The sequence below is a fragment of the Ranitomeya imitator genome, chromosome 2 (genome assembly GCF_032444005.1).
Source record: "Ranitomeya imitator isolate aRanImi1 chromosome 2, aRanImi1.pri, whole genome shotgun sequence".
NCBI classification, from domain to species: domain Eukaryota; kingdom Metazoa; phylum Chordata; class Amphibia; order Anura; family Dendrobatidae; genus Ranitomeya; species Ranitomeya imitator.
This window is the reverse complement of record NC_091283.1, coordinates 318,888,763-318,903,201: the sequence shown is the minus strand read 5'-3', so window position 1 is coordinate 318,903,201 and position 14,439 is coordinate 318,888,763. Positions and strand designations below refer to the sequence as shown.

General features: G+C 46.3%; 1 protein-coding gene across 4 annotated transcripts in view; it reads right to left on the bottom strand.

Moving 5' to 3' along the window:
* Window positions 1-14,439, bottom strand: part of LOC138663460 (oocyte zinc finger protein XlCOF22-like) — a 33,818-nt gene that overhangs the window by 13,873 nt on the left and 5,506 nt on the right. For 2 of the 4 annotated variants that reach the window (XR_011318192.1, XM_069749670.1), the window contains exons 2-6: window positions 10,898-11,086; window positions 10,589-10,768; window positions 10,382-10,505; window positions 10,201-10,298; window positions 9,507-9,597 (exon numbers count right to left, since the gene is read on the bottom strand). Coding sequence is in view for 2 of the 4 variants with exons in the window: in XM_069749670.1 (XP_069605771.1) it covers window positions 9,507-9,597; window positions 10,201-10,298; window positions 10,382-10,505; window positions 10,589-10,768; window positions 10,898-10,975 (571 nt within the window). In the remaining 2 variants the exon portion in view is untranslated. The remainder of the gene's footprint in view (window positions 1-9,506; window positions 9,598-10,200; window positions 10,299-10,381; window positions 10,506-10,588; window positions 10,769-10,897; window positions 11,087-14,439) is intronic. The other 2 variants (XR_011318193.1, XM_069749672.1) reach the window with 1 other exon arrangement.

The following is a 14,439-nucleotide window of genomic DNA, read 5'->3' as shown; positions in this document are numbered from 1 at the left end:
ACTGAGGAGAAGCTTCCGTCGGGCCACTCTGCCATAAAGGCCCGATTGGTGGACGGCTGCAGTGATAGTTGACTTTGTGTAACTTTTGCCCATCTCTCTACTGCATCTCAGGAGCTCAGCCACAGTGATCTTGGGGTTCTTCTTTACCTCTCTCACAAAGGCTCTTCTCCCACGATTGCTCAGTTTGGCTGGACGGCTAGGTCAGGGAAGACTTCTGGTGGTCCCAAACTTCTTCCGTTAAGGAATATGGAAGCCACTGTGCTGTTAGGAAACTTGAGTACTGCAGAAATTCTTTTGTAACGTTGGCCAGATCTGTGCCTTGCCACAATTCTGTTTCTGAGCTCCTTGGCCAGTTCCTTTGACCTCATGATTCTCATTTCGTCTGACATGCACTGTGAGCTATGAGATCTTATATAGACAGGTGTGTGCCTTTGCAAATCAAGTCCTATCAGTTTAACTAAACGCAGCTGGACTCCAATGAAGGAGTAGAACCATCTCAAGGAAGATCACAAGAAATGCACAGCATCTGACTTAAATATGAGTGTCTGAGCAAAGGGTCTGAATGCTTATGACCATGTGATATTTCAGTTTTTCTTTTTTAATAAATATGCAAAAATTTCCACATTTCTGTTTTTTTCAGTTAAGATGGGGTGCAGAGTGTACATTAATGAGAAGAAAAAAATAAACTTTTTGGAATTAACCAGATGGCTTCTATGAAACAAAAAAATTTAAAGGGGTCTGAATACTTTCCATACCCACTGTAAGGGGACAATACAAATATCTCTCCGAGGATCTGTTTATACCAAGGAAGGTGACGGTCACAAAGGGGTATTCTCTGCGTCTGGAGGAGAGAAGGTTTTTCCACCAACATAGAAGAGGATTCTTTACTGTTAGGGCAGTGAGAATCTGGAATTCCTTGCCTGAGGAGGTGGTGATGGCGAACTCAGTCAAGGGGTTCAAGAGAGGCCTGGATGTCTTCCTGGAGCGTAACAATATTGTATCTTACAGTTATTAGGTTCTTTAGAAGGACGTAGATCTGGGAATTTATTATGATGGAATATAGGCTAAACTGGGTGGACAAATGTCTTTTTTCGGCCTTGCTAACTATGTTACTATGTCAGAAGGAGAAACAGTGTGTGGACGGAGCTTGTGTGCGTGTCTCTGTGTGTGGGTAGAGAATATGTGTGTGTGTGTACCCATGTGACGCGTGAACCCAGGCGTCATCTGATGGGACTACTACTCTCATCCGGCTACATCTTTTGTCACATATAACAGAGGTAGCATGAGCCGATGATGGAAGAATAGTCTCATCATCCGACGCCTGTAGATCAAATTGTAGATCAAAACATTTACCGTATATACTCGAGTATAAGCTGAGATTTTCAGCCCAAATTTTTGGGCTGAAAGTGCCCCTCTCGGCTTATACTCGAGTCACGGTAGCGGTGGGGTCGGCGGGTGAGGGCGCTGAGGTATACTTACCTAGTCCCAGCGATCCTCGCGCTGTCCCTGCCTTCCTCTCCGTCTTCTGTGCTGCAGCTTCTTCCCCTCTTCAGCGGTCACGTGGGACCGCTCATTACAGAAATGAATAGGCGGCTCCACCTCCTATAGGGGTGGAGCCGCCTATTCATTTCTCTAATCAGCGGTGCCGGTGACCGCTGACAGGAAGAGGCTGCAGCACAGAAGACGGGGAGGAAGGCAGGGACAGCGCGAGGATCGCTGGGACTAGGTGAGTATGTTATATTTACCTGTCCACGCTCCAGCCGCCGGGCGCCGCTCCATCTTCCCGGCGTCTGCGCTCTGACTGTTCAGGTCAGAGGGCGCGATGACGCATATAGTGTGCGCGGCGCCCTCTGCCTGATCAGTCAGAGCGGGGAGACGCCGGAACGAGACGCTGGGAGCTGCAATCAAGAGAGGTGAGTATGTGTTTTTTTTTTTTTTATTGCAGCAGCAGCGGCCATGGCACAGATTTATGTGCAGCATCTATGGGGCACAATGAACGCTGCAGAGCACTATATGGGGCATCTGTGCAGCATCTATGGGGCACAATGAACGCTGCACAGCACTATATGGGGCATCTGTGCAGCATCTATGGGGCACAATGAACGCTGCAGAGCAATATATGGGGCATCTGTGCAGCATCTATGGGGCACAATGAACGCTGCAGAGCAATATATGGGGCATCTGTGCAGCATCTATGGGGCAATATGAACGGTGAAGAGCAATATATGGGGCATCTGTGCAGCATCTATGGGGCAATATGAACGGTGAACGGCAATATATGGGGCATCTGTGCAGCATCTATGGGGCACAATGAACACTGCAGAGCACTATATGGGGCATCTGTGCAGCATCTATGGGGCACAATGAACGCTGCAGAGCACTATATGGGGCATCTGTGCAGCATCTATAGGGCAATATGAACGGTGCAGAGCACTATGGGGCATCTGTGCAGCATCTATGGGGCAATATGAACGGTGCAGAGCACTGTATGGGGCACAGATATTGGGCAAAAATGAACGGTGCAGAGCATATATGGGGCACAGATATGGGGCAATATGAACGGTGCAGAGCACTATATGGCACCGCTATGGGGAAATAATGATCTATTTTTATTTTTGAAATTCACCGGTAAATGCTGCATTTCCACCCTAGGCTTATACTCGAGTCAATAAGTTTTCCCAGTTTTTTGTGGCAAAATTAGGGGGGTCGGCTTATACTCGGGTCGGCTTATACTCGAGTATATACGGTACATATTCACATCCAAAATACATACACCAAACCCCTAATCCCGACACCCACGTCTCCTGCAATAAAAATAATAAACCAACAAATACTTGTATCACTTTGTTGTTTTGTTATAGCATCCTTTTGATTGTATAGTTGATGTCTTAATAGCGATGTGCTTGCTGGGCGTTATAGATTTATGGGCCGCCCTTACCTTGCAGAATGATGTTTCATCTTTGCGTACAAAGAAAGCCGGCGTATTGTCAGTGCGCATGTCTGTGACGCGGACAAGCTGCGGCATCGTCCGGGCGCCTTTTGATGACGTGTGCGGGTCAATGACATCACCGGTTCTTGCCTGTGGCCCGCACCGCCATGTTGGCGCTTGGGATGATGCGTCTTGCAGCGCCCGTTACTGTCATAGACATGCGCCACTTTAGTGGCATAGCCGCGGCCTATAAAAGGCAGGATGTGGGAGACATGTGTATTATGCGGGCCCCCCGACGAAGCTGTGGGCGAAACGCGCATAGGGGCGCGTGTTGCTAACCATGGAGAAAGATAAAGGTAAGATGGGGATATGGGATTAGTTTTTGTACTTTGATCATCTTGGGTTCTGTTGAACTATAAGGTACTTACCCTGTACTTGATGTAATGTTCTCACCTCATACAGCTGCTAGGGGATTTATTTAGCACTAGGCACTTTACTCTCCCCATTAGGTAGCGACTACTGTGTATTACTAGGCCTTTTTTGACCTCCCATAAAACCCCCCCCCCCCCGTTCTCCTATATCCATGGTGGTGCAACATTGTTTTTATTGCACCCATTTCCCAATATTCAAATGTTTCTGTATTTTGTTAGTATTATTGTGATTATATATCTGGATACTTCGTTTCCGTTATATAATTTTTAGTGTTGCTTATTGTGCACTAATAAACTTACAATTTTATATGGAAAAATCTTTTTGAGTTATTATACTTCATGTTTTTTTGTTATTTATATTAGAGGAAGTATCTCAGGGTATTTACCTCATAAGTCCTGTGTATTCCAGACGGGACTGTGTTCTATGGCAATGGTATCTGTATCTGAGGTTTTGTTTCTAAATACTCCCTGTCCGCCGTAGTCCATTTAATACCGATTGTCCCACGGCGATCTCACATGTAGAACAGTCACATCGGGAGATGTGACCGCTCTTTCTGGCCTCCAGCGATAAACTGGCAGGAGATAATCGCTCCCTCAGTGTATCACTGAGCCCCCGTGAGAGTTCCGTGGAGTTCATCAGCTGATCAGCTCCAGTGCTCTATCTTACGGCACCGCTGCATGGGAAGGTTCTCACACAGCGGTAGTGCTCAATCTGTGCATGTTCTGTCCCCGGCGGCCATTTTCCCAATGGCCACCACATCGCATTAATGGATGTCCGAGGGGGAAGGGGGTCTCCGGGCTTTCACAAAAGGCCAGCGGCGCCCCCCACACCACAGATCACCGCAGTCATTTTTACCCGCAGCGGCGCACATCGGAAATCTCCCTCGCCCCAGCCTGCAGCAACGCTCCACTCTTGCCTCCTCCAGCAGCGACCCTGCTCCACCGGGCCAGTAGGGTATATAGTGTGTCTTATAATCCGAAAAATATAGTATTCACTTATAGTTGTTTTGTGTCTGTGAACACTATAAATTTGAACATGGTATGTAATGATATTATGGTTTTCAATGGAGAATGAAAAAGAAAAGGTTGAACAAGGAAATGACATCACTTTTTTTAATAATGTATCTTTATATAGCTTACAAAATGCACATAAATCCACATAGAAAACGCGTGGATTTTACACAGCATTTTTCTGCCAAGAGATGCAGAAACCTTGCATAAATTTCTGCAAGCAAATCCGCAACGTGCGCACATAACCTAATAGTACAGAGATGAGGTGTTGTAAAATTAGATCTTGGCATTTGGAAGATGAAATTGAGACCTTTTTTAAAGACTATCATAAAGATACAGACTCACATAAGTGAGGCAGGACAATCCCACCACAATCAAACTATCATACAGAATGAACAGGTAAAAAAGGCATAGAATAAAAAAAATGTTATATCCCCAACAACAACGTATGTACGAGGGGAGAACGCCAACACTAAACCAGAGTTGCACTCATTTATGGTGGACCATTGGAGCTACTGTGAGTCCTGACCAGAAGAGTAGAGAAAGTATTAGCGCCTCCATTTCAGGAGAGGTTGTACAGTAATCTGAATTCCTCAGGATCGAAAACATAATGTAATTTATGACGTGGAGTGAATCCATGAAACAAGGGCTGGAGCCTCTTGCAGGGGTGAATAAATGCATATTACAGCCATCAGCCACGCACAGCTTAGAGATATATCATGGCACAGGTGTAATGGATTTTATGTAGTTCATAAGAATCCCCCTTGAAGTTACAGTATTTTTCGGACTATAAGACGCACCTAGGTTTTAGAGGAGGAAATAAGGAAAAAAATGATGCAAAAAAATGTTGTAAATTCTGTACTTAATATCCTCTATCCTGGTATACATGGCCCCATCATCCCCCTCCTGATACACATGGCCCCATCATCCCTTCCCTGGTATGCATGGCCCACTTATCCCCATTCCGATATGCATAGCTTCTCATCCCTATCCTGGTATTCATGGCTCCTTATCCCTATCCTGGTATTCATGGCTCCTCACCCCTATCCTGGTATTCATGGCTCCTCATCCCTATCCTGGTATGCATGGTCTGCTCATCCCTATCCTGGTATGCATGGTCCCCTCATTCCTATCCTGGTATGTATGGCCCCCTTATCCCCATTCCGATATGCATAGCTCCTCATCCCTATCCTGATATGCATTGTATCCTCATCCCTATCCTGGTATTCATGGCCCTCTCACCCCTATCCTGGTATTCATGGCTCCTCATCCCTATCCTGGTATGCATGGTCCCCTTATCCCTATCCTGATAGGAAAGGACCCCTCATCCTCATCCTGGTATGCATGGCCCCCTCATCCCCATCTTGGTGTGCATGGCCCCCTCATTCTCATCCTGGTAGGAATGGTCCCCATCATCCTGGTTTGCATGCTGCGTCATCCCTATCCTGTAATGCAGGGTCCCCATCTTGTCCTAAAATGCATGGCCTCATCCCTATCCTGGTATGCAGGGCCCCATCCCTATCCTGGTGTGCAGGGCCCCATCCTTAACCTGGTATGCAGGGTCCCATCCCTATCATGGTATGCAGGGTCCCCATCTCGTCGTAGTATGCATGGCTCCTCATCCCTATCATGGTATGCAGGGCCCCATCCCTATCTTGGTATGCAGGGTCCCCATCTCGTCGTAGTATGCATGGCTCCTCATCCCTATCCTGGTATGCAGGGCCCCATCCCTATCCTGGTATGCAGGGTCCGCATCTCGTCGTAGTATGAATGGCTCCTCATCCCTATCCTGGTATGCAGGGCCCCATCCTTAACCTGGTATGATTGGTCCGATCCTTAGTCTGGTATGATTAGCCTTCACCTCCAACCTGGTATGCATGGCCCCATCAGAAAACATTAAAAAAAACATTACACTTACCTTCTCGGGGCTCCCTCACAGTGCCAGCAGCCAGTTGCTTTATGCTTGTAAGCAGTGCATAGTATGTACGTCATGCGCTGTTAAAAGCCAAAGGGCAACAGCCGGAGTACTCACTGCTCTGCACGCTGGGACTGTATGCGCGAAGATCAGTGGGTATTCATTGATCTTCAGTAGCATGCACAGTATCAGCCGGAGCCTTCCTGCAGCTGTCGGGCAATCACATGTGCCGCTACTTAATAGAAATGAGCTCCATGGGCGTAGAGCAAAGTGAATATTAATTTCTCTTTAGTAGCGGGAACACATGAACGCTGGCAGCTGCAGGAAGGCTCTGGCTGACACTGCGGGTGCTACTGAAAAGCAATGAATACTCACTGCTCTCTGCGCATACAGTCCCAGCATGCATAGCAGTGAGTATTCCGGCAGCTACCCTTCGGCTTGCAAGCAGCACATGAAGTACCTCCCATGCACTGCTTACAAGGATAAAGCAGCTGCTGGCAATGGAGCAGGACGCTGCGAGGGAGCGTAGGGAAGGTAAGTGTAATGGTTTGGTTTTTCAATGTTTTCTGATGGGCCATGCATACCAGGATGGGGATGGGCCAATCATACCAGGATAAGGATGGGGCCATGCATACCAGAAGAGGGATGGGGGCCAATCATAACAGGATGCTAATGAGAAATGAATATTCATTGCCCTCCACACCCATGGGCGTGGAATGCAGCGAATCTTCATTTCTCTTTAGCAGCGGGCACAGGAGTTAACCACAGTAGCTGACTGCTGTCTCTGTGACCCGCTGCTCTGCCAATGCCGCACCCCCACCTCCCTATCACAACCAGAGCCTGTACATCCGGACTATACGACGCAGCCCTCCATTTTCCTCCACATTTTTGGAGGAAAAAAGTGAGTAGACAGTTTTAAAACAAATTGAAAAGTCAGGATAAAGGGAATCTCTGTTGTTATTGTACAGAAATTCACACTTGGCCTCGCTGCACATTCAATGCTGTCAATCATAAAAGTGAAGTTTGGTCAGAAAGACTGGTCCTGGTCTTGTAGGGACCATATGAGCACATTCAGCAGCACAGAAGGGGGAGAAGGTAGATTCATCCAATAAGATATCAGGGTTCTAGGAAGCCATAGAGGACCATCATAATATTTTCTTTAAGTGATTTTCTAACTTGTCAGTTCATTCTACGTACACTGTCATTTGGCTTTGTAGTTTACAGATCTTGGCAGGAAATTGTTAGTGTCATCTAATCCCAGGGGGTAGGTGGATCCTCCAGGTTGTAAGTTCTATAGAAAAAGGGCTTTCAATGTCCAAAGTCATTTGAACAGTTTTGGGTGGAGGAGAATGTTGTGGTCTAGAGGTAAAATGGTGATCACACGATTGCAATACGGCCGGACTACAAGACCGATAAAGCAGCTGTGGCACCCCAGGAGTTCGGGCACCACAGTGGTGCTGCCTTCCTCTCGGGGAGGGTAGTGCCATGCCTGGAGACAAGTGGGATCTTTTGTGTTATGATTCGGTGACCTTGGAGCAGCATGAAAACTTTCACTGGAGTAGGTGGTCACTATACTGACCGCAATCCTGATCTTAACACCGCAACTAGAAGTAGCCGTGGAGTGTACCTAACAATCCTAGACACCTCGTCACAGCCGGAGGACTAAATACCCCTAAAGATGGAAATAGGAATACTATCTTGCCTCAGAGCAGAACCCCAAAGGATAGACAGCCCCCCACAAATATTGGCGGTGAGTCGGAGAGGAAAAACATACACAGGCAGAAAAACAGGATTTAGCACATGAGGCCACTCTAGCTAAAATAGGACAGGATAGGACAGAGTTCTGTGCGGTCAGTATTAAAACCCTTCAGAAATATCCACAGCAGAATATACAAAAACTTCCTCCATCTAACTAAAGACGTAGGAGCGTACATCTGCAACTCCAGTGAATCCTACATTCAGAGCAGGAATACAATAAAAAATAAGCACACAGCCGATGTGCCACAGAAAAAGAAACAGACACTTATCTTTGCTGAAATGGCAGCCAAGCAGGAGAAGCCAGGCAGAGATCAATCATATCCCAAAAGACATTGACAACTGGCAAGGACTAATGAGTCCTGCAAGCCTAAATACCCCAGTCAGAACTGCAATTAGCAGATACACCTGTCCAAGACTGCAGCCCAGAAACAACTGCATTACCATCTGCTACCACCAGAGGGAGCTCAAAAGCAGAATTCACAACACTTTTGGCAGGTAAATCTTACACACAACACATTCTAACTCCAGGCCAGATGGGGAGTTCAAAACCCTGTTTGAGGGGAACTTCCCTGAATTCCATCCTGGTCTGAAGGAGTTAGCGAGTCTGTGTAAGACAAGAGACAGGAAAGGAGCTCAAAGAAGTGATTAGGAGCTCAAGGAGGCGGCGATTGGGCCTTCTGTGAGCCAGAGCGCAGGAATCGGGCAGCGGGAGCCCGAGATTGTGGATAACTGCAAGGTCCACAATAGAACCGGAGGGCATAGGACTATATGTGAATTACCCATACTAAATCTGAGGTACAGATGCAGTTAGAGCCTGGAGCTACCATGTCAGAGACCCCAAGAGAACAGCTCAAGTTGCCTACCGTGCAGGTACTGTCCCAGGACAGGAGAGAGAAAGGGGTATCTTGCCAGCAAGCTACAGGTAGCAAGAGACCAGAAAACCAAATCATAGTGGAAGGCTCCCAACCTGACCTGCCAAGGAGATTTCTACTTGTTTTCAGGCTGCCTGGCCTCCTTCTGCACCTGTTGCCGGTAACCTGGAATGAGGCTGAATACTTCAGTAAACCAGGTAAAGTCGGCAATCCTGTGTCCTCAGTTATTTACCGGCAACCCACCATCCTTGCCATACACCTTGGGAGCCCTGGGGACGCCGCTTCACCTGTGCGAAGCGCCACCATCTTTCTGCAACATCACCCAGAGGACCCCTTTAAGCAACGTCGGTCCCCTCTGACCGAGAACAGGTGGAGTCACGAATAGACTTAATTCCAAAATACCCCTTAAAGACCTTTCCCCTTTAATTGAGTGCCCAGGGCAACGGACCGGGTCGCAGCCACTGTGACAACCCCTTTAAGTGCGACTGTACCCAGTACCGAGTACTCCAGGCCCTTGCGTACGACTCACAGCCACAACCGGTGAATGAGAAGAATCTTTGACTTCTCTGCATTTAGTGGTCACTACTCACCTGGGTAGTCATCTGTAGGAATCTTCCCTTTACACCACTCATCACCCCTCACATATGTCTCTGTAGTATTAATATGGGTCAGATCTTCACTCTGAAATAAATATTGTAAACGTCACCGACAGATGGAGAAGTCACATCTATGATCAGCTCTAATCCTGCCATCTCCACCATTGTCATTACACAAGTATAAAACATAAAATACTGGGGGATATTCTTTGTTTTTTTTATTTAAGTATGGTCCCATTGAGAGCCCAACTTGAATTTTGGTACATATGTGGCCAGGAGCATAGGATGCACATGTGGGTTTTCTGCTCATTTTATTTCATATTGATTTTTCGAAAATGCGTTTTGAAAGTTTGCGTTTGATTCCGCAAGGGTAAAATATTAACAAAGATACTCGTGACATATCTGTTGGGATCCTCTACTGCTCTAAGTTGAATGGTGTTTTTCCCATAAATTCACATTTTTTCCACAACTTTAAAATTGAATTTTAAAAAACTAAAATTTGTAGAATTTTTCTTCCTCACATTTTGCATCCTCTAACACAGTATTACCAAAGAACAATTTCTCAAAAGAATTAAAAATCTAGTGGTAATATTCATTGGTTCATTTGACTTGGAATAACCCAGAACAAGACCTTCACCGCCATCTACACATCATAGGAGAGATCTCATGACACCTTCTCTCCATCTACCTGATGATTCTGAGGAACATTGGGATCTTCTTGTTTACAGTCCTGTGGAAGAAGAGGACGGGGACATCTCTCTGGTGTTGTCTTCTTACTGGATAGATCTGGAGGAAACACATACAGGGACTGAATTCATTATTTACATACAGATAATTATAGGCCGTGTGTATTTAGTCCTGTCTATTACCTGGTGATGTGAGGGGCTGGGGAACCTCCATCATGACGTCCTTGTACAGATCTTTGTGTCCTTCTAAATACTCCCACTCCTCCATGGAGAAATAGACAGCGACATCCTGACACCTTATAGGAACCTGACACATACAATGATACCGTCATCCCCCCGATCCCTTCATAGCGTTACTGTATAATGTCCCAGCATTCCCAGCAGTGTCACCTCTCCAGTCAGCAGCTCAATCATCTTGTAGGTGAGTTCTAGGATCTTCTGGTCATTGATGTCCTCATGTATAAGGGGGTGAGGTGGAGGCCCCGTGATTGGGCTCAGGGGTCTTCCCCATCCCTCAGTCACAGGGTCCTGACAGCGCTCACTAGAGGTCTTCTTCACTACTGTGTAATCCTGGTTATGGAGAGACACATTAATAAATCTCACTACAGACATTTCCAGAGTCCTCACCTCTCCAGTTCTGTCCATCTGTTATTGCCATAGATAAGAATGATGTGATGTGACGTCATCAGAATCTCTCACCTCTCCAGTAAGCCGGAAGAGGATCTCTAGGGTGAGGTGTAATATCCTCTCTGCCATCTTGTCTCTGTCCATATCCATGCTTTATGGGTAAATCAGGAAAATTCTCTTATACAGAAGATCTTCACTGAGAGGATCCGATATTGTAGAGACCTCAATGAGAAGATGAGCCGATGTAACATCATAAAAATCCTGTGTAATAATACAATTACTGGCGATAATAAGGGAAACATATGAGGAGATTAATTATTTTTCAATATTTAGTTTTCTTCTTTCCATCTACTAATAAAACCTATATATTTAGGCCACAGACAACAAGCAGTTTCTCCCTCGGAGTCGGCAGCTGAATACGTTTCTCATAGCCTCATCTTCCATAACGCTAATTCTCATCTCATTTACCGACCCTGGAATCGGCATTAGCAATACTGCAGGAGATATTCATTACACGTGACAGGAGAAATAACTACTTCATGATGAGGACGACATCTTCATCTTCTACTACGGCTCTAGAAACAGATTTTTCCAGAGTCCATCACTGACTCCATCACCACCGGCCATCTATATGAAGGTTTCCCGTCTTCCCTGCACTGTAATCTTCTATCACGTTAGATCTCAGGTCTGATTCACACACAGAAGTTTGAGGCTTTTATAAGAGACTAGATGGTAGCCCGATTCTAACGCATCGGGTATTCTGGAATATGTATGTAGTTTATTTATGAAGATTTCAGAATAATGCAATTTATACACAGGATTCGGCCGGCCGGCCACGACCAATTAGTGAAGTGTGGTTCAAATTCCACACCAATTCGCGGGCGTACTGCGCCTTTCGCTGATTGTTCGCAGCCGGGCGTGACCAATCAGTGAAGCCAGGGCCGGCTCCAGGTTTTTGAGGGCCCCAGGCGAAAGAGTCTCAGTGGCCCCCCTCTTTAACACATATCACGATTCATGATGCACAGATACAGCAGAGAAATATAGCATAGCCAAGTAGCGTATAACACAGCCCACGTAGTATATAACACAGCCCACGTAGTATATAACACAGCCCACGTAGTATATTGCCCAGCCACATAGTATATAGCACAGCCCAGGTAGTATATTTCCCAGCCACGTAGTATATAGCACAGCCTAGGTAGTAAACAGCACAGACACGTAGTATATTGCCCAGCCACGTAGTATCTAGCACAGACACGTAGTATATTGCCCAGTCACGTAGTATATTGCCCAGCCACGTAGTATATTGCCCAGCCACGTAGTATATTGCCCAACCACATAGTATATAGCACAGCCCAGGTAGTATATTTCCCAGCCACGTAGTATATAGCACAGCCTATGTAGTCAATAGCACAGACACGTAGTATATTGCCCAGCCACGTAGTATCTAGCACAGACACGTAGTATATTGCCCAGCCACGTAGTATATTGCCCAGCCACGTAGTATATTGCCCAACCACATAGTATATAGCACAGCCCAGGTAGTATATTTCCCAGCCACGTAGTATATAGCACAGCCTATGTAGTCAATAGCACAGACACGTAGTATATTGCCCAGCCACGTAGTATCTAGCACAGACACGTAGTATATTGCCCAGCCACGTAGTATATTGCCCAGCCACGTAGTATATTGCCCAGCCACGTAGTATATTGCCCAGCCACGTAGTATATTGCCTGTTATGGTCTGGTGATTATGGAGCGACATGAGACTAGCTCTGAGCAGGTGGTATCTATACTGACTGCAGACCCTAAGCTCAACACACAACTAGAAGCAGCCGTGGATTGCTCCTAACGCTCCCTAGGCAACTCGTCACAGCCTAAGAGCTAACTACCCCTAAAGATAGAAGCAGGAAAACTATCTTGCCTCAGAGAAAATCCCCAAAGGAAAGACAGCCCCCCACATGTAATGACTGTGAGAGGAGAATGAAATGACATATGTAGTATGAAACGAGATTGAGCACAGGAGGCCACTTCTAGCTAAAAAGGAAAGTACAGAAAAGAGCTCTGTGCGGTCAGTAGAAAAAACTAGAAAAAGTCAACCGCAGAGAAATGCAAAAATCTCCACATCTAACTAAAGGTGTGGAGGGCAAACTCTGCTGCCCAGAGCTTCCAGTTTAGCTAAATAAATCCATACTGATAAACTGGACAAATGAGCAAAAAACAAGACAGTACAAAACAACAAGTCCACAATAAGTGAACCGCAAAGGACATAGAAGGACTTAGCTTTGCAGAACTTGGTCAGAGAGTCAGGACAATCCAAAGAGCAATGACTCCAGGCAGAGACAATTGACAACTGGCATTGATTGAGGGCTAAGACCAGACTAATATAGCCGAGCCCAAAAGAAAATCAAAGGAAACAGCTGAGAAGCTAAATCCAAGAAGCAGCAATACCACTAAAGACCACAGGAGGAGCCCAAGAGCAGAACTCACAAAAATACTACTTACAACCAAGAACGGAATTCACAACAGTACCCCCCCCCCCCTTGAGGAGGGGTCACCGAACCCTCACCAGAGCCCCCAGGCCCATCAGGACGAGCCAAATGAAAAGCACGAGCCAACTCGGCAGCATAAACATCGGAGGCAACAACCCAAAAACTATCTTCCTGGCCATAACCCTTCCACTTGACAAGATACTGAAGCTTCCGCCTTGAAAAACGAGAATCCAAAATTTTCTCAACCACATATTCCAACTCCCCCTCAACCAACACCGGGGCAGGAGGATCAACAGATGGAACAACGGGCTTCACATATCTCCGCAACAAAGATCTATGGAAAACATTGTGGATGGAAAAAGAAGCTGGAAGGGCCAAACGAAAAGACACAGGATTGATAATCTCAGAAATCTTATAAGGACCAATAAACCGAGACTTGAACTTAGGGGAAGAAACCTTCATAGGGACATGACGAGAGGATAACCAGACCAAATCCCCCACACGAAGCCGAGGACCAACACACCGACGGCGGTTAGCAAAACGCCGCCACTTGAGCCCAAATCCGCTGCAACCTGTCCACCACAGAATCCACACCAGGACAATCAGAAGACTCAACCTGCCCTGAAGAAAAACGAGGATGGAAACCAAAATTACAAAAGAAAGGCGAAACCAAAGTAGCCGAACTGGCCCGATTATTAAGGGCAAACTCGGCCAACGGTAAAAAAGTCACCCAATCATCCTGATCAGCAGACACAAAGCATCTCAATTAGGTTTCCAAGGTTTGATTAGTTCGCTCAGTTTGGCCATTTGTCTGAGGATGGAACGCTGAAGAAAAAGACAAATCAATACCCATCCTAGCACAAAAGGCCCGCCAAAACCTGGAAACAAACTGGGAACCTCTATCAGACACAATATTCTCCGGAATGCCATGCAAACGAACCACATGTTGAAAAAACAATGGAACCAAATCAGAGGAGGAAGTCAATTTAGGCAAAGGCACCAAATGGACCATTTTAGAGAACCGGTCACAAACCACCCAGATAACAGACATCCTCTGGGACACAGAAAGATCTGAAATAAAATCCATGGAAATATGCGTCCAAGGCCTCTCCGGAATGGGCA